The 20,858-nt window shown below is 39.8% G+C and overlaps 1 protein-coding gene across 2 annotated transcripts in view; it reads right to left on the minus strand.

Moving 5' to 3' along the window:
- DCUN1D1 (defective in cullin neddylation 1 domain containing 1) overlaps positions 1-20,586 on the minus strand; it is a 36,825-nt gene extending 16,239 nt beyond the window's left edge. Inside the window, exons 1-4 of one of the 2 annotated variants that reach the window (XM_003358695.4) lie at positions 20,272-20,586; positions 4,896-5,112; positions 3,190-3,358; positions 797-927 (exon numbers count right to left, since the gene is read on the minus strand). In XM_003358695.4, coding sequence (XP_003358743.1) covers positions 797-927; positions 3,190-3,358; positions 4,896-5,112; positions 20,272-20,274 — 520 coding nt within the window. In that variant the 5' untranslated portion in view covers positions 20,275-20,586. Of the gene's footprint in view, positions 1-796; positions 928-3,189; positions 3,359-4,895; positions 5,113-19,712; positions 19,836-20,271 lie in introns of those variants that run through there. The other variant, XM_021069885.1, reaches the window with a different exon arrangement.

Consider the following 20,858-nt stretch of genomic DNA (forward strand, 5'->3'; position numbering starts at 1 on the left):
ACTGCAGTAAAAACAACTGAACTAAATTGCTTTTTTTGTTTGTTTGTTTTTTGTCTTTTTAGGGCCATACACGCAACATAAGCAGCATACGGGAGTTACCAGGCTAGCGGTGGAATTAGAGCCGTAGCTGCTGGCCTACGCCCCAGCCACAGCAACACCAGACCCAAGCCGCATCTCTGACCTATACCACAGCTCACGGCAATGAAAGACCGTTAACCCACTGAGTGAGGCAGGAGATCAAACCTGCATCCTCATGGATACTAGTAGGGCTCTTAACATGCTGAGCACCAACAGGAACTCCTGAACTAACCTTTAATAATGGCTATTTCTGGTTAAGATTATGAATGATAATCACCCTTTTATTCTCTCTTATAGTGTCCAAATAAATCATACCAAATAGATTTATCTGGCATTCTATGACGTAGAAAGTTTACAATGCCATTTTGCCAGATCCACAGTGAAATAACTTATCATCTTAAGGTGCTACAGTATCTTCTGGGTAATAAACAAACAAACAAACATGCAAATGTACATACGTATGTCAATGGAATTTTAACAACTGCTTATTTCTGCACTGTAGTTCTTAAAAAAAAAAACAGTGGTTCACATATCATATCCAAAGTCTTACTGAATGGGCAGGGTATTTTCTGAATAACTAGAAGTTCATTTTTTCTCATTTTTATTAAATGATAACAACTTTATGTTCAAAACACAGAACATTCTATTACAAACAAAAGTGACACTGTCAATGTATATGAATATATTTGAAATACCATATAATTTAAAAAATTCTTACCTAATCCTTTTTGTCCTGGATTCTTTGCAAAATTAAAAGTAAACTGGTAAAAATCCTTAAATCGTCCTGGTTCTTTCAATTCTTGTTCCATCTTGGGTATCTGGGCCTTTAGTTTTTCTATGCTGTCACATCTATATTGTAAAATTAAGTTTATAAAAGATAAACTTTTCCACTATAAATTAAGAACTTACTTACTTCACAACAGCTTACATTTATGTCATAGAACTTCTTTTTTAAAAAAAAATCCATTGAAATTTCATCTTTTTACATTATATTACTAACAAGTATGGGGGTCAGGTGGAGGAATAAAGATCTGGGGTGATTAAATGTTAGAAAAAGCTACTATTTTTAAAAGAAATGGGCCATTACTTTTAATTATGTAACTCACTAGACTGTCAACACACCCGAACTGTAGAAGTCAGCTGTAATGGACAGAGGAGTACTATCAGCATAACAATCACCAGCTTAAACTGTAGTAGATATCCTCACATGGAAACAAATCACATGTCTAGCTTCCAAATACACTGAAAGCAGTCTCTTGGTTAGGTGAGAAAGCATTCCTCCTGAAAACCTACTCTTTGTTATATACAAAGTATCAAGATAAACATCAGCTGAGCTTCTAATCAACTCTAACTGAAGTTATCTCAAATCAATATTAAGCTTTTTCCGTATTTGCAAAGCATTCAACTTCCAAGGAGCTGAAAGTGTCCAAGTGCTAAGTCCTACTTTCCACACAGCAGCCTTAAGGTAGAAAGAGTCTGTTATAGATTCCGCAAACCAATCATTCCACATTTTTTCCTTTAAATCATTTATTATTTTATTTTCCTTCTATGTTCTTTAGTATGTCTCCCAGATCATTAGTTTGTAAATTAAAATTTTGATTTTGACATTCATTACATTTAGCATGAATTCACTTTCAAATGAAAAAAAAAAAAAAAAAAAGTGAGTCCTAATGAAACCTGTCCTAGCACAGAAAATTCCAGCAAGTTCTGGATAGGGCTGGCTCTAGTCATAGAACATAGTGTGTCTAAGCCAGTTATTAATTTATTGTCTCTCAGCTTTAAACCCATCCTTCTTTCCTCTACTTTGCGACTATTTGCAGGAGACTACAAATTGTGAGACTTCATTTTTCTGGCCAGCTGGCTCACTATTAGGTTCTACCAACAGAGGGCAAGGAAAGGGTGGATGAAGGAACTTTTTCTTATGCCAGTCTGTTTTCTGCAGAGAGCAAGGATTTCAGAGTGCTGGGAGTAAATCGCAGCTAGCTTCTCCACCAGAGAGGTAGGTGAGGCATCATGCTCCTGCAGTAGCCACACACTGTCTTCTGGGGTCCGAATCTCAGCCTTGTGGGGATCCTCTTAAGTTTCTAGGTTCCTTCCTTGTTTACCTTCCTCAGCTTCAGGGGTGGTGGCAGCTTCTTGCAACTGCCATCTCTGTTATACTTAAGAGTTTTCCTTTACTCCTTTAACACAATAAAAATTTTTTAAATTTACCTTGTTCAAATTACTGCTAAGGTTTTCATGTCTTGTCTGGACGGTAACTGATTACAATGTCCCTTAGGCTCAAGAATCAGCATGTCTGAGTTCAAATTCTGGCATACCACCTAACTCTGTATTTCCTCTTTACCTCTGTTTCCTATTCTCTAAAATGCAGATATAAACACTACTTCTCTCACAGGTGAAGTTCTTACCTAGCACAGTTCCTGAAATAAGATAAATTTTTGACAAATGTTTAGCTGTTATTATTCAAAAGCACCCACTAAAAACTCAAAGGGCAGCCTGTTACCTATCCACACACTAAATACTTTCGTGGCCTCATTAAACACAGACAACTAGAGGCCACAGGTAAAACCTCTACCTGACTTCTCAATGTATTTATCCTAAGACATTTAGCTAATAAGCTATCAAGGTATACGTCAAGATTTTAAAATTCTAGGAGTTTATAAATTCAGAGTTCACAGCCTCACCTTAGGAAATAATTTAAAACTTGCTCATTTCAATTATCAATGAAATTTAATATTTCAAATATTAAAGCATGGGTTTTTTTTTTTTTTTTCTTTTTTGGCCACACCTGTGGCATGTGGAAGTTCCTGGGACAGGGATCAAAACCGTGTCACAGTAGCAACCTGAGCTGCTGCAGTGACAACTCCAGATCTTAACCCACTGAGCCACAAGAGAACTCCTAAGGCATAGTAATAGTAATACTAGTGAACCTCCCATAGAAACAAATGACAAAAGCATAATACATATAGAATAGATGGCACTAACTGCAAAGATAACTTGACACGGGAAAGAACTAGGATATTAGCCCATTTCTATTTATAGGGCACAAATGTCAATTCCACAGTAATTCCCATAGTAATATACCTAATTTCCTATGGTAATTATACTCACCCTAACTCTGTCATGCCGTCCATAAACTCCTGTTTTGAAAACTCACACTGTGTTGCTGCTCTGAACTTCCATGCGATGATCAACACACTAATGCTGGCTGGATCGAGTGCCAGGTCATCACAGAACTGCTGTATACCGTCTATTCCAATTTTATTTTCATCTTGAGGATCTTTAAAAACAACAATACAATATTAAATTAGTGTTTTATTTTACTATGCTATTCCTGAATCTGAAAAAGGTAATGATTTTTGCTTCATTAAAAAAAAATGATCAAAATAGACAAAAACATAAGGCAATATTACTCTAACAGATATCTTCCCCCTATAATATTTAAAGTCACTCTGCCCGTGAAATAGCATTCTTAAGGAAAACAGCAGGATATATATCCAAAGAGGCACCTGATTTTTAAAAGTCTCACTTTTTTCATTGAAAAATGTCCCATATTTATAAACATTCAAAAAAATCAGACATTCCTATACAGGGATAAAGAATTTTTACTGAACATATCCATATTTTACAGAGACATTCTAAACAGTATTATATACAGAAATACTATTTTTCTTAAAGTTCATTTCACTACAGAAATCACTTAAAAGAGTATCAGAAAATCCTGTGAAATCAGATTGTTATGATCATTATACAACTACAGATGTGATAAATTCATTTGATAAATAAATAAGAGTATCAGAAAAACCATTACCTCTGCAATTCAATCCTAATCACAATACACACATCTGCTGTTCAAGTTAAAAAAAAAACTATCAATATTTACTTTTGAGACAGCAAAAAATTTAAGTAACAATAAATACAAGGAGAAAGAAGCACTCATACACTGCTGTCAAACATGATTAGCCAACATCTCTAGGAATAAAAAATGTGCACAGGGAGTTCCTGTTGTGGCTGAGCAGGTTAAGCATCCAACTAATATCCATGAGGATGTGGGGTTCGACCCCTGGCCTCGATCAAATGGGTTAAGGATCTGGTGTTGCCACAAGCTGTGGTATAAGGCACAGATGCAGCTTGGATTTGGCATCACTGTAGCTGTGGCATGGCCTGGTAGCTGCTGCTGTTTCGACCCCTAGCCTGGGAACTTCCATATGATGCAGGTATGGCCTTTAAAAGAAAAATAAACATTAAATTTGGCAGGTTTTCTTGAAATCAGCTGAGTTATATGAAAATGAGGGAGTTCCTGTTGTGGTTGATGAACCTGACTGGCATCCATGAGGACACAGGTTCTATCCCTGGTCTCACTGTGAGCTGTGGTGTAGGCCGTAGATGCGGCTTGGATCTAGTGTTACTGTGGCTGCCGGCAGCTGTAGCACCAATTCAGCCCTTAGCCTGGGAACCTCCATATGCCATAGGTGTGGCCCTAAAAACACAAAAGACGAAAAAAAAAAAAAAAAAAAAGAAACGAAAAAGAAAAAGGAAATGAGGGGAAAAACCTAGTCCCCCAGCCCACATTCTCAAATTGAATCATGGGGAAGTAAAAATAAGGGGACAAAGGGAGAGGAAATGAAGAGGCTAAGAGGAAATTGTACTGCACAGAAGAAAAAAATTTATCCCATTTCTTAAAGTAATTCGAAGATCTAAAAAGCTCTGTTGGACACATCCACCCAATTAATGTTCTCTGTATTATCTGATTTCTCACAAGAAGCATGTAACTTTGGAAAACCTGGTTCGAAATATTTAAAGTCACAAGCACTCACCTTTGTATCTATTGTATAGTTGTTCTAACTTCTTCCTGTCCAATGATCCTTTTACACTCTCTCGTATATAAAGTTCAGGATTTTGGAAAAAATTGTCTGTTGCAACATCTAACTTCCAGTCATTTTGAGACAGACAACTTACTGCTGTTTTTTCACTAGATTGTGTGAAGATCATAAACTGACGAACTTTATCCTTCTGCGATGATTTCAACTTGTTCTATTGAAACCAGAAAATAAACTGAAACTCTGTATAAAAATCACAAAATACTAAGTATTTCTATATTGCTGACTAAATCACGTACCAATACCTTTTCCTCACAAAATATTAAAACATTTAGCTCAAGACTTATTCTTGGGGAGTTTCCATTGTGGCTCAGCGGTAAGGAACCCGACTACTGTCCATGAGGACATGGATTCAATCCCTGGTCTCACTCAGTTAGTTAAGAATCTGCTTTGCTGTGAGCTGTGGTAAAAGTTGCAGACATGGCTTGGATCCCAGTTGCTGTGGCTGTGGTGTAGGCCAGCAGCTGCAGCTCTGATTCAACCCTTAGCCTGGGAACTTTCATGTGCAGTAGGAGTGGCCCTAAAAAGACACACCACACAAACACACATTTACTTTTGATCTAGTAATCAGAAAGAAATTTTTAAAAAATCTAAAACACAAAATTAGTATCATTTTGGAAAAGAAACTAGGACAGAGGCATTTCTCCTACAAGTGGGTCCTGCAAACATGTATAAAAGGCTCTAGAAGGGAAATATAGCTACTCTCAAAACTCTAACCAAGTGCAAAGCTGTAAGAGGATGCTGAAGGAGTGGTGGGGAGGAAGGTGACATTATTTCGCCAGCCAGGTTCCTCAAGAGACCCTGAGAAACAATGCAATTAACAGGTATTTGTTGCTGCCCTAAAACACATTATAAAGGATATGGGGTACAATTCTCCCCAACCTCTCTCCCCCACCTTGTTTTCTTGCTATTTTTACCAAATGTGAGAAACCAATAGATTATGAGTACTCTACATTTCTCCTCACAATGTTCAGGAACCAAAATAATTGTCAACAGAATTGCCTCACATTTTCAGTCAAATCAGAAGTGGTGAAATATGAACAACCAACCCAGGTAATTTTTAATAGGATTCTCTCTTTTTTACCTTGAAAGAATCACCTCTTTCCCTTAGCCTCAGTGTAGCAAAGGCTCTCTCTAGCCAGCCTCTCTACTATAATGACCTCCTCTCACTGACCACGTGTTGACACATTCATTTCTCATTTGACCTGAACCCTTAGCAAAACAAAGCAAGGCAATTAGGCCCTCTACTCTCTCCCAGTATCAAAGGACATTTTCTTTCTCCCCTCTCACCCAAGCTGGTCTCCTGTGTAATTTCAGCCTCCCCACTATTATTCTTCCCCATTGCAAGTCGTAATTCCACCTCTCAGTGAAATATTTGGGTTCTCCTGAGTTATTACTGCAAACGAAGGGGGGCAAAGCACGTGAGTAGGGCATACATTAATAGACTGTTGTGACATTTAAGCAACATATCTGAGAACCCCAGCATTTTTGATCTGGCTCAAACTGACAGATCACAAACCTCACTCCCCTGATGGTACAGATGAGAGAACAGACCTAAAGGATAAGGAATTTGTTCAAAAGCCACCCAGGTTATTATTAGCAGAAATGGGACAAGAACAGAAAGGTCTCATGAATCTGAGTCTTAGTAATCTTTCTGAAATAAACCACACTGCTTGCTATACATATTTATAAACATTTTGAGGTTTTCAGGAAAAAGATTACCAAAGAGATAAATATTTCTACCTATGACAGAGTAAAAAGAAGACTATGCAAAATCAAATGTGAAAACCAACCCTATCTCTTGCAATATGAAAAATATTTATACCCTGGAGTCTGATCTGTCAGCCATACTCTTCTCTCTCTGTAAATATGTTATTACTTAGGATTACAGATTAAAATTTCAACCTCTGTTCTCAATTAAAATTGGGAAACTATAAATTCACTAACTTCCTGTTACTATACTAATAACCACCACCTGTGGACACCAGATAACTCATATCACATCATGCAACAAATCTCTCACATGTTTAGGAGTCTTCCCTGTTAAAAAATAATCTTCTCAAGATATGTTATTTAATTGCAACAACCCCATAATGAGACCAAATGCCAAGGAAGATACCTGTCTAATTTTAATATACTGTTTAACTGAAAGGAAACCACTTTGATTTCAACTTGTCATTGAAATCTATTTTTAAAATAAGTATATCTTTCTAAGACATACAGTATACATAAGAGATACAGTATCTAAGAGATATAGTATACTGACATATATTTTAATCCTCTGAAGAACAAGGAAGTATCTGAGGGCCACTATGATTATCAATGACCATTGTATAATGTTGTACAAAGTGTTGGAGATTAACCTAGAAGTATAACAACTACAGGCCACATCCTGGAAATTCTTTTGGGGTGGGTTTTTTTTTTGTTTTTTGTTTGTTTGTTTGTTTGTTTTTCCTTTTTATGGCCACAAAGTTCCCAGGCGAGGGACTGACTCTGAGCTGCAGCTGTGACCTATCCCACAGCTGTGGCCACACTGGATCCTCTAACCCATTGCACTGGGCCAGGGATCAAACCCGTGCCTCTGCAGTGACCCAAGTTGCTGCAGTCAGCTTCTTAACCCACTGGGCCATAGCAGGAACTCCTACACCCTGGAAATTATTTTTTTTATTTTTATTTTTTGTCTTTTTGCCATTTCTTGGGCCACTCCAGTGGCATATGGAGGTTCCGAGGCTAGGGGTCTAATCAGAGCTGTAGCCACTGGCCTACACCAGAGCCACAGCAACGCCGGATCCGAGCTGCGTCTGCAACCTACACCACAGCTCACGGCAATGCCGGATCCTCAACCCACTGAGCAAGGCCAGGGATCGAACCTGCAACCTCATGGTTCTTAGTCGGATTCGTTAACCACTGAGCCACGACGGGAACTCCTCGAAATTATTATTATTACTTTTTTTTTTTTTTTTGTCTTTTTGCCATTTCTTGGGCTGCTCCTGCGGCATATGGAGATTCCCAGGCTAGGGGTCCAATTGGAGCTGTAGCCGCCGGCCTACGCCAGAGCCACAGCAACGCCGGATCTGAGCCACGTCTGCAACCTACACCACAGCTCACGGCAACGCCAGATCGTTAACCCACTGAGCAAGGGCAGGGACCGAACCCACAACCTCATGGTTCCTAGTCGGATTTGCCAACCACTGCACCACGACGGGAACTCCTCGAAATTATTTTTTAATTAAACATTATATAACTTCTCTGTATAATACATCCTCGGTATTCTCCCATTCTCATAAAAGTTAGAGGCAGCATGACAATAAGGGCTATTGGGGATTTTATCATACAGTATTAAATCCTCCCTGCTACCCTGTTGGAGGGAATGTAAGCTGGTACAGCCAATAAAAACAGTATGGAGGTTCCTCAGAAAACTAAGGGTAGAGTTACCATATGATCCAGCAATCCCATGCCTGGGCATACATCTAGATCAAAAAAAAAAAAAAATCAAAAAGATACACGCAACACTATTCACACTAGCCTCGACATAGAAACCACCTAAATGCCCATCAACAGATGAATGGATAAAGAAGATGTGTTACATACATAGTATGGAATACTACTCAACCATAAAAAGAATGAAATAATGCCATTTGCTGCAACATGGGTGGACCTAGAGATTATCATACCAAGAGAAGTCAGAAAGTGAAAGACAAATAAAATCATATGCTATCACTTATAGGTGGAAGCTAAAATATGACACAGATGAAACTATTAAACAGACTCACAGACAAGGAGAACAGATTTGTGGTTGCTAAAGGGAAGGGGGGTGGGGAGAAGGATGGAGTGGGAGGTTTGGATTAACATATGTAAAGCTATTATATATGGAAGATTATCACAACAAGATCCTACTGTATAGCACAGATAACCATTCAATGTCCTATGATAGACTAAAATGGAAAAGAATATTTAAAAATCATGTGTGTATATATACATATAACTGAATCACTGCTTACAGCAGAAATAAATACAACATTGTAAACCAACTATACTTAAAAAAAAAAAATCAAGGGAGTTCCTGGTAGTCTAGTGGTTAGAATTCAGTGCTTTTACCACTGCAGCCCTGCCTGAGTCCTTGGTCTAGGAAGTGAGATCCCACATCAGGCTACTGCACACTTAAGCCAAAAAAAAAAAAAAAAAAAAAGGAAAAAAATTTTTTTAATTTAAACAAATAAATCCAGTGTTGTTCCCTGAAACGTGAATCAGATTTGTGAAGGAAAAACAGTTTAAGTCACTTCTGTAAGCCAAAAAGAGTTGTTCACTCTATTAATGACTTCTTGTCAGAAAACAAGATATTAGAAAATTGAGGAGATGATAAAAAAGTCTTATCCAAAAAACTAACAACTAAGTATATAAGTATATACTTCACATACCTTATGTGAAATAAAATTTTATCTAATAAGGAGTTCCCTCATGGTTCAACGGGTTAAGGATCCAGCACTGCCACTGCTGTGGTTCTGGTTACAGCTGTGGCTTGGGTTTGATTCCTGGCCCAAGAATTTCTGCACGCCACAGGTGTAGCCAAAAAAAGAAAAAAAGAAAAGAAAAAAAAAGAAGTATACAATAATGTCTATGTATATGCAAAGAGAAACTGTTTTAACTGGTTTAAATTTCCAGTATATGGGGCAATATCAATATATTTTAAGAAAATGAACTGCAGCTACCCATTCCCAACACCATAAAAGGCTAGTGATAACTGATAACTGGCAGAGAATATATAGTAAGAGTTGCTGCTAGGCCAACTAATAAGCACTTCCACTCTTACAAGGTCTGATAAGTACCCTCCCCTTTCTTGCACTTATAATGAGCTCTGACCACTTCTCTGTCAGCTCACTGTGCCTAGAATAAATCTTAACACTTGTGCTTTTACTCAGGAGGATGTACTCAATTCTATAGTCCCAAAGACTGCCCTAGAGGCAAGTTGGAATGGGCTACACAGACCTGTACTTTTCCCAAGCCTATCTAGGAGAACTGTAACACTCCCACTCCCTTTTCCCACACCACAAGTGGGCACCAAGCAAGGTGTTTTTGAGAGTACAGTTCAAAGGTTTAAATAAATTTCTATCAACTTAAGGAAGACAAAAAAAGGTATCTAACCAGCAAAGAATTATTTTATAGGGGATGAGAGGGTGGATAGAAAGCTGAGGTGGAAGAAAAACCAGATGGATTGTCTCTATTTCTACTACAAACCCAGTGGGTAACTTCCTAAGAGCAAAAACATGTGACAACTACAATGATTCAGCACTCAAATGTAGTACAGTCTATTTACTTTAAGACTTACTTAAAAGGAGCAAACTTGAATGGTCAGTAAAAAAGATTAGGCAAGACAATCTTCAGTACTCAAATGTGAAACCTATCTACACATTATCAATTTTCAAGGAAATTCAGTATCAGTTAAGTATGCAAGATGTATAAAATAAAAAATATACTGATTATTTACAATTCTAGCCAAAAAAAAGGGAGGGAGAGAGGAAGAAAAGGGGAAAAGGAGGAGGGAGAAAACAAGAGAAATGCTGTCTCATAATAGAAAGCTAATATCAATTTTATCAAAGGTTACCAAAGTTAAAAATATCACTTACTACCACAACCTGGACAATAAAAACCATTTGCTTATTTTTCCAAAATAAAAAAACCTAGTTAGCAATATACATTGTTTTATACTTAAATCTAGCATGTTTTTCCACTTAAGAAATTAAAGAATTACATTTAGGGAGTTCCCGTCGTGGCGCAGTGGTTAACGAATCCGACTAGGCACCAGGAGGTTGCGGGTTCGGTCCCTGCCCTTGCTCAGTGGATTACCGATCCGGCGTTGCCGTGAGCTGTGGTGTAGGTCGCAGACGCGGCTCGGATCCCGCGTTGCTGTGCCTCTGGCATAGGCCGGTGGCTACAGCTCCGATTCAACCCCTAGCCTGGGAACCTCCATATGCCGCGGGAGCGGCCCAAGAAATAGCAACAACAACAACAACAACAACAAAAAAGACAAGAATTACATTTAAAATAACAGTTTATCTGGAAAAAAAACTGAATACTTTGCACATGCAGCCAAGTATCATACAGTCAAATATATTTAACCACAGAACTTACAAAGTCTATTGTGATAGAAGAATAGAGATTCAGAAAGGCCCCATAATAAAAATAATGATCATTAAAGATAGGAAATTCCTCTTATAAGTATTCACATCAAGAAAAACAATTAGGGAGTTCCCGTCGTGGCGCAGTGGTTAACGAATCCGACTAGGAACCAGGAGGTTGCGGGTTCGGTCGCTGCCCTTGCTCAGTGGATTACCGATCCGGCGTTGCCGTGAGCTGTGGTGTAGGTTGCAGACGTGGCTCGGGTCCTGCGTTGCTGTGGCTCTGGCGTAGGCCGGTGGCTACAGCTCCGATTCAACCCCTAGCCTGGGAACCTCCATATGTCGCTGGAGCGGCCCAAGAAATAGCAACAACAACAACAACAAAAGACAAAAAGACAAAAAAAAAAAAAAAGAAAAAAGAAAAACAATTAGGAGTTCCCATCGTGGCGCAGCAGAAACAAATCCAACTAGGAGCCACAAGGTTGCGTGTTCAATCCCGGGCCTCGTTCAGTGGATTAAGGACCCTGCATTGCTATGGCTGTGGTATAGGCCTGCTGCTGTAGCTCCGATTGGACCCCTAGCCTGGGAACCTCCATATGCTGTGGGTGCCGCCCTAAAAAGCAAAAAAAAAAAAAAAAAAGCAAAAAAGAAAGAAAGAAAAACAATGAACATGGAAAATTATTTTCTAGTTAACTAAGTTCTAATAATTTCAAAATAAAAATAATTTTAATAGGTAAGTGACTTTTTTTTTTAATGGCTATACCCATGGCATATGAAAGTTCATTCCAGGGACAGGGACTGAATCCAAGCCTTAGCAAGATCCTTTGTGCCAGGCTGGGGATTAAACCTGTGCCTTTGCAGCGACCCCAGCCACTGCAGTAAGATTCTTAACCCATTGCACCACCATGGGAACTGTGACATTTTTTAAAACAAAAAATTACAATCCATTTTATTATTCTATTATTCTGAATGCTCATCTTCTCACCTTTAAGTTTCAATTTTAGTCTAAACTCCAGAAAAGAAAAACACCAAGGCCTTTATTTTTTATTTTTATCTTTATGCCGTACCCACAGCATATGGAAGTTTCTGGGCCAGGGATCAAATCCAAGCCAAAGCTTGCAAACCTACACTTCTGCTGCTGCAATGCCAGATCCTTAACCTGCTGTACCACAGTGGGAATTCCAGGCCTTTATATTCTTGAAGGAATTAATTTTCTAACTCAATTCTAGTTACCTCAGGATTTGATTAATCTAGCTCAGAAAGGAAATGTTTTAAAAATCGAACACTGTCAGCAGGTTAAGGATCTAGCGATATCACTGCAGTGGCTCAGGTCACTGCTGTGGCACGAATTTGGTCCCTGGCCTGGGAACTTCCACATGCCGTGGGCAAAGCTACAAAAATTAAAAAAAAAAAAAAAAATCAAACACTATAATGATCACTCATAATTTACATTAAAAGCTCTGTATGTTGTTCTCATGTATTTACCATATGATTAACAGTTTAACTTCAACTGAAATTTTAAAAAGCTGGTTTGAGTCCAGAAAAATCATACTTTCTAAATATGATATAGTATTTAGCAGACACAGCCAAATGTTACCAATATCCCAAACCACTCATCTATAAAAGGTCTTCCCACAGATTATTAGTCTGAAGTCAAAAGTACAAGAAAAATCAATTCAATTAACTAGGCTACCTACTCGTAGAGAAGACTTTCACCTAGGGGCAAAGTTCTCCCAGAAAGCCAGGCTAAGAATCTAAGTAGGAGTAGCTGTAAATTCTCTTTACTTCCACCTGCACAGAAAGGTTGAAGAGTGCATACACTCACGCCAGCCTGGCAAGATTTTAATTCCACCTATGCCTCTTAATTGCTGTGTGACTTTGGAAAAATAATTTAATCTCTGTGTGCTTCAATTTCTTCATCTGTAAACAAGGTGTGAAAGTTATCAGAATTAATTCAAGTTAAAGTCTTAGAATTGACTTTACCACACAGTAATGACTCCTTACAAATCCACAATGAATACTCCAGAGGAAAAAAGCAATTTTATGTAAACAAGATAGTAAGAAAGAATAACAACCACCATAATCAGAAAACCAGCAGCTCACATTTACTTGAGCTCCTACTGTGTGCCAACTCTGTGGTAGGTATTTTATTATTAACAATGCTGCAAGGTGGTTATCATTCAGTCTGTTCCACCAATGAGGAGATCTCAGCGCTCCTTTTACCTAAAGACAGGCTAATCCAAAACGTAGCAGAGCCAGAAGTGAAACCCTGATTCCTGGGCAAGGCATCCAGTCTTTCCATTCATTCTACATTATTCTCAGGTGAGAGAGAAAACAAAATGGGCAAAAGTGCAACCACTGACTAAGTACTGTGTGAACTGGGGTAGAAGGGGAACTGTGAACAGTATTTCTTCACCTGTTTTTATGGAAATGTTAAATCAGTAATCAAGTGACCTTTTTCCCTTTCAAATGTTTTCTGACTAAAAATTGTACAAGAAGCATTCCCTTGCTAACTAAAAGGCTAATTTAGGGACCGAACTTCCTTTTAGGGTTTTTGAGGAAGAGGGGAGGAGAGAAGACGTGGATAGGTTATTTTTAAGACAAGTAATTCATCAGGAAGAAAAACGTGTTTATAGTCCTTTCATAGTCTATTTTTTAAAAGATGGCCACATCTATAGCTTTAACTCTACAGAGGTGGAAAGTCAGCAGCACTAAAAATCAGGGCTTCCTTTTCCAATGAGAAGGATTGAAACACAGAGAAAATAAAAAAACATGTACAGGTTATAGCCACAAAATACAAGCACATGTGTACAGTTTCAAATACTAAGCCAAACCAAACACAAACAAACAAAACCCCCAACCCCGAGTATTCATGCAAATTACAACCTGCAGTTTGGAATAATTACTTATGGTAGGCCTGTGGCTCTTATCACTCATCCATAAACTTCTTGCACTTTGAATGACAGTTGAAAGGAACTCTTCTTTGAGAGGTACTGCACTGTACTACTTCTAAGTCAAATGTGGAATAATGTACTATACTATCTAATCATTGTACTCGATGTTTTACTAGAATACTTGTAAGACTCAAACTGGCTGGGTATCTTTTTAAAGGATTTTCCTCACAGTTTAAAAAAAAATTTCATTAATGGAAATTTAAAGGATTTTCCCCTCCCCACCCTCAGAATTATTATCCAAAAGAGGATACCACTGTAAATGCAATAAATATTTTGATTCTGGTTTAGAAAAGACTGTTTTGACTATTAAAAAATTATTTTAGCTAATTCCTGATTATTTTTGAAAACAGAATAGAAATAACCTCCTTAAAATACTTGTGTTAGCCATCATATTTCAACCAATCCTCCCAAATGTACTGCTTGAGTGTCTAACAAGTAGTCAAGGAAGCTAATTTAAATTTGCTTCACCTCTAGATAAACATCTTTTCTAAAGAAATCTCAAATTAACAAAAAGATTACTGAGGTGAAAACAAAACAACAAAAACAAATGAACAAAAAAAGAATTAAATGAGATTTTTAAAGTTCCATAGTTAAATAATTTATGCTGTTGAACAATCATTCAACAGTCATGGATATTTGTTTCACAAGGAGAGTAAATGATCCTTGAAAAATGAAATCTCCTAATTCTAAGATTTGGTATCTATTCAAATCCCAAATCCAAAAACATAGAATCCTACGAATAATAAGTAAGTGCTTCAAATGTTTACTGAAAAATATCCTAATATAACAAAGGAATGGCCCATGTACTTCAACTTATCTCTGTTGCTGAACGCTATGCTTAGTGTTGAGGGATTCAAGAGTGCAATGCAACAGAATTCTTTGGAAAAGAACTGTTTAAAAGTAAATCTCAGGTTCCCGTCGTGGCTCAGTGGTTAATGAATCCAACTAGGAATCATGAGATTTCGGGTTCGATCCCTGGCCTTGCTCAGTGGGTTGAGGATCTGGTGTTGCCGTGAGCTGCGGTGTAGGTTGTAGACCAGGATCGGATCTGGTATGGCTGTGGCTGTGGCGTAGGCTTGGCAGCTACAGTTCCGATTAGACCCCTAGCCTGGGAACCTCCACATGCTGCAGATGTGGCCTTAGAAAAGATGGGGAAAAAAAAAAAAGACAAAAAACAAAAAAAGTAAATCTCAAACTTTTACAATGCAAATAAGCAGCCTAATCACTCTAAATGATTAGGTACTAATTTTATAAAATGGATTCAGGAGTTTCCAATGTGACACAGTGAGTTAATGATCTGGCTTGTCTCTGGCAACATCTGTTCAATTCCCAGCCCGGTGCAGTGGGTTAAGGATCCAGCATTGCCACAGCTGTGCCTTAGGTCACAGCTGAAGCTCAGATTTGATCCCTGGAAGATCTGAACTTTCATATGCAGCAGGTGTGACCAAAAAAAAAAAAAAAAAATGGATTCAACAAAGTGGAGTTCCTGTCTAGCTCAGTGGTTAATGAACCTGACTAGTTCAATCCCTGGCCTCGCTCAGTGGGTTAAGGATCCGGCATTGCCTTGAACTGTGGTGTAGGTTGAAGATTCAGCTCGGATCTGGTGTTGCTGGGCTGTGGCACAGGCTGGCAGCTGTAGTTCCAATGCGACCCCTAGTCTGGGAATCTCCATATGCTTAGCGTGCAGCCCTAAAAAGACAAAGCAAACAAACAAACAAACAAAAAATGGAGTTCCCGTGTGGCTCAGTGATTAACAAACCCAACCAGTATCCATGACAATGTGAGTTCGATCCCTGGATTAAGGTTAAGATTAAGGTAAAGGCTGCAGCTCCAATTTGACCCCTGGCCTGGGAACCTCCACATGCCAGGGGTGCGGCCCTAAAAAGACAAAAGACAAAAAAAAAAAAGTGATGGAAGACACTTTTCCCTTCTGTTTTGCTTTTTTTAGGTTGAGAGGGCATACATCTAAAGTGACTAGGTAAACTAGATAGTCAGCAGGTTATTCAAGAGCTTGTTTGTGTCCTCAAAGCAACTGAATCCTATTTGGAACTCTCTCTTCATCAAATGTCATGGCTAATACTAACACAACCTGAATGACACACACTGAAAATTTAAGAGGGCTTTCTCAGATTTTCACTATGTTTGACCCAACCTATGAAGCCATAATCAAAAGAGCCACTTGACTCCAATGAGTTCAGCTCTTTTAAAACTTAAAACAAAAACCCCACAAGTTAATTTTACTTTCAACTTTTTTTCAATTACTAAATGTCTAACATCAGATCATCTGATGTGACATGGAAACAACTAGGCTGCTATTCAATAAAAGGAAGAAACCAGAGTGAAACTAATCAAAATTTCCACACCTACAAGGAAAGGGTGCTTGCTGGGTTTAAAAAAAAAAAAGAGGGGTAGATAAAGTATGTAACCAGACCAGGCTTCCAATTCCTGCTCTGTCACATACTAGCTCTTTACTCTCAACAACTCTTCAGAAACAAGAAACCTTTTTCAGAGATGTTAAAAAGAGGTAGCAATACCTATCTCACAAACTGTAGTAGAGATGAAGTTAACAATTGTGAATTGTCTGACTAGCAGAGTTCTTGATAAAGGTTAATGTTCATTCTCCCCAAAGGCCCAGTTTTTTGCATACAGTCATTAAATGACATGCAAACTACTAGAACTTATTCAAAAGGAATCTATGAATCAAAGAGATAGTGTTGTTCTTATTAATTAGCATGGCTAGGTAAACTGATGTTCAACTAGTTTTTTATTAAATATTAGATAGTCATCTTAACCAAAATTTAAAACTGAACACAGAAGCTGCACTTGTTTTAAAAACTGCTTTGAAAATAATTACCTGTAGTATAATTTGAATAGGACACTATGAAACAGTAGACACAAGATCTATCATACCACTAAGAATCCTTCAGTGGCTCACAATTCTCTTGGAGTAAAAACTCAATATGATTACAACACCCACCCATGCCCATCTCCAATTCTTATCACTCAGACCTCATCTGCTCCAATGCTCAACATGCTCCTACCTCCACCCTGTCCCACCAACTCCAGCTACACTGGACTCACTGTTCCTCAAACGCTCTCTGATCACATTTCTGCATGGCTTACTCCTTCATCTCCTAGTCTGCTGAAAATTCACCTCGCTAGTGGTACAAATACTATTTTGCAACCCCAATTCCACTGTGCCCCAACACTCCCAATTCCTCTCCCTAACACTGCTTTTCTCCCATAGCACTTAACATCTTCTAATATAGTGAGAAAGAAAATTATATACTATGTTTATCATTTGTCTCTCCCTACAAAATTGTAACCCTCACCAGAGCAAGGATTTTATCTTTTTGATGAAGAAAAAAAAGAAAAAGAAAAAAAAATATATAAGTGTATGTATATTCCTAGTACCTAGAACAGTGCCTGGCACATAATAGGCATTTAAGAAATAATATTAAAATTAAGGCCCTCCCTTAATTTACTTATGTCTATGCAAAGAACATGTAACAAGTTCTACAGAGACAATCTTGAACAGACCTATATTTAGACTTATAAACTCTGATATTTGTTGAAAATAAGTCTACACATTTTTTAAAAAACCATTAACATTAATCACTCATTAATTTGAATTTTATTTAACATTTTCATTAATAACACTTGAGTCTTCCCCTGTTTAAATGAGTAACATAATTTAATTCCAAATCCTATTTTCAACTCTTTCTCTAGATTTCATGTGAATTAAAAGATTACATGTACTACAAATACGGGGGGAAATAGTAAAACCAGGAAAAAATAATTTCAGTTCTGTAACTAACAATTTTGCCAACTTGAACCTCAAAATCTCCTTGATCCTCAATTTCTTCTTCTGTAAAAGGGAAGAGGAGTAAATGAGATATCTCTGAGGCTGTTTCACATCTAAAAATTCTATGATGTGGTAAGTCTATAGAAATTTGGTAGCTTACACAGTCTACACAATTCTCACACATCTAACAAAAATCATTAAAAAATCAAAATTTTTCCCTGAATGAAACTTTAGAAATCATCAAATCCTGTCCTCTTACAAATAAGAAAACAAGTCAGAAATCTTGAACACTTTGAAAAAGATTTTCAGGAGTAACAGAATATTGTCTAGTTTCGAAGTTATTTTTAGTCCTTCTATATATGTGTCAGATAGGTTAAATACACATTTTTTTTCCTTACACAAAATATTTTACATCATTTAAGCTTGCCCCAGAACTGACAATATAACACGTGGTCTAGAAAGGGGCTGCATTACACAAACGGAAAAACATTAGCCCAAAAATTGTATCAAGAAATAATTATAAGTAAAATAAATTTACAATGAACAACTTAACTAGAAAGTTCTTACGGCCTAACTTTTATTAGGGCCCACAGAGATTTAGCTTCCAAACTAACAAAAGCACATCAAGACAATTCTAGTGACAACATCTGAGTTCAGCCACAGAAAGTGTTTTATATTTGTGTTATCTTGTCATTACTGGTATAATTAAATGAGTTATGGCTAAGTTCCAAAACTTGTTACTTTAATATTAATAAAAAGACAGAAGCTTACAAACTCCAATCCAAGCTGAACTCTCATATGAACCACATGAATTCTGAATCGTCGTGAACAGGTAATGTGTGTATTGTAGACCTTGAATTCTACAGGATGGTGCTGATTGGAGACTACTATGAACAGAACACATTTCAGTGCTCTCCCAGAGTGTTTACCAGGGAATTACATTTCATTACTTCAAGCTTACTACTTAACTACACGCCAAGAGTCTGGAAACTTTAGGAGTAATGTCTATGACCCTCAAAACGCTTAAGAAATTGGAAACTGTTCAGCCACCCAGGTGGATCTTTGAACATCGCAACATTAATCTAAACATTAACTTGCACTTTACAGCAGTTTTCTTGCAAACACAAATGGTAAATTTTCATGAAATTTACCAGAGAACGTAAGTCCTGAGTACAAAGCAAACTAAACCACATGTCCATATATGACACCACAATTCTGCCAAGTTGGAGGCGAGACTAGATAAGCGTCATTCAGCAAAAATAAGATCAACTAAAAACAAAGACACTGGGGCATTCCCTTAACACAGACACACACACACACCCTCGTCAAAGAGGCCTTTATGTTCCCCCTGAGCAAAAGGACAACAATATCATTTTTACTGTCTATTCATACAGTATCCTACATGGAATTCCACTCATGCTCAGATATAATGCTAAACATCGCTTCTCAAAAACTAAAGTCCAAGAGTCAGGTACACAATTACCAAAATGTAAACAGATAACTTAAATACCACGTCTTTAAGCTTGTTAGACATTTTCCAAACAAAAAAGAAAAAAAAAGGAGAGGGAAATAACTTGACAAACTGTTTTTTAAAAATCACAAATGGTCTTTAACTGGTATAATAAAGGAATTACTCCTCCCACCCCAAGTACATAAAATACGTGCTCAAAAGGTAGCAAGTCTGCTTCTCCTAATTTTATAAAATAAGAACAGGTTGCACTTCCGTACCCCCCCTCCCCCCACGTCCCCCAGCTCCGCGGTCTCCCATGGTCTCAGCAGAGACGTAAATATAACCTTCACCAACTAGCCAGTGAAACTCCCATTTTCCAAAAGCATGGGACGCGCTGAGAGGTGATGGAGAAAGGAAGAGGGCTGTTACCCCGCCCCAAGCAAAACTGCCTGGAGACTTGAAGGGTGTTGAAGCCGGAGCGGAGGAGGGAGAAGAGCGCCGGGAAAGTCTTCTCCTTCTCCCCGGCGGGGCGGAGGGGGAAGCCCCGGCTCCGGGGCGGGGGGGAGGCTCCTCAGCCGGAACCCCGGACCCCGGTCCCCCGCCAGACACAATGGAGCCAGCGAGGGGGCCGGGCAGGGGCAGGGCCGTTGCCCCATCCCCTCCCCCCGCCCCAACGCCTCCCCTCGCCGCGCCGGGCCCCGGGCGAGGGGCACTGGGGGCCGCTCCCCGCGCCCTAAACTCTCCGGGGCTCCCGACTAGGCCCGGCTCCGCTCCGCCTCCTCGGCTCTCGCGTAGCGGCGGCGCCCGGGCGGGAAGGGGCGAAGGAGGAAGGGAGAGGCGGGGAGGAGAGCCCTGCCGGGGAGCGGGACGGAGGCCGCGGGCCGAGGCTCGGGGCGGCGGGGTCGCCACGGGGCGGAGGGCGGCTGGGGCGGGGGTGCGCGGCTGCGCCGGCCGCCAGCCGGCGGGGCGGGCGGCCGCAGTGCCTCACCATGTTGGTGTCCTCCAGGCCTCTCCCCTCCTCCTCCGACTCCGCAGCGAATGGACGGCGGCGGCGGCGGCGGCTCCTCTCACGGGCTTGCCGGGCTCCCGCTCATGCGCAGTGCGGGGCAGCCCCGGCGCGGCCCGAGGAGGCAGCCCCGGGCCTCCGGGAGGCGGAGGGACTGGGGCGGGCAGCGGACGACCCGCGCGGGGCTTCCCCCGGGCGCGGGGTCCCCCCTCCCCGGCGGGGGGCGCGGCGGGGCAGGAGGGCGACGCACGCGCTGCGCGCGCGGACATCCTCCCGCCGCGCCAGGCGGTCTCTAATGGGGTGGGAGGCCGGGGGACACCACCTCCGCTTCCTACGCGCTCTTTCCTCCGTCCGACGGCCAGGGCTGGGTATGCACGGGCGGGAGGAGGGGAAGAGCGATGGCCCATAACTTGAGCAACTGGGGACGACTGGAAGGGCCAGGACTGAGGCGCTAGATCCATGCCAAACCTCCCCTCAACATCAATACCACCCCCCCAAAAAAGGAAGAGTGAAAACACCTCCACCCCAATGTTTTTTTTCTCTCCACCCTCCCTCCAACTCCATCGTTC

The sequence above is a fragment of the Sus scrofa genome, chromosome 13 (genome assembly GCF_000003025.6).
Source record: "Sus scrofa isolate TJ Tabasco breed Duroc chromosome 13, Sscrofa11.1, whole genome shotgun sequence".
Lineage (NCBI taxonomy): Eukaryota > Metazoa > Chordata > Mammalia > Artiodactyla > Suidae > Sus > Sus scrofa.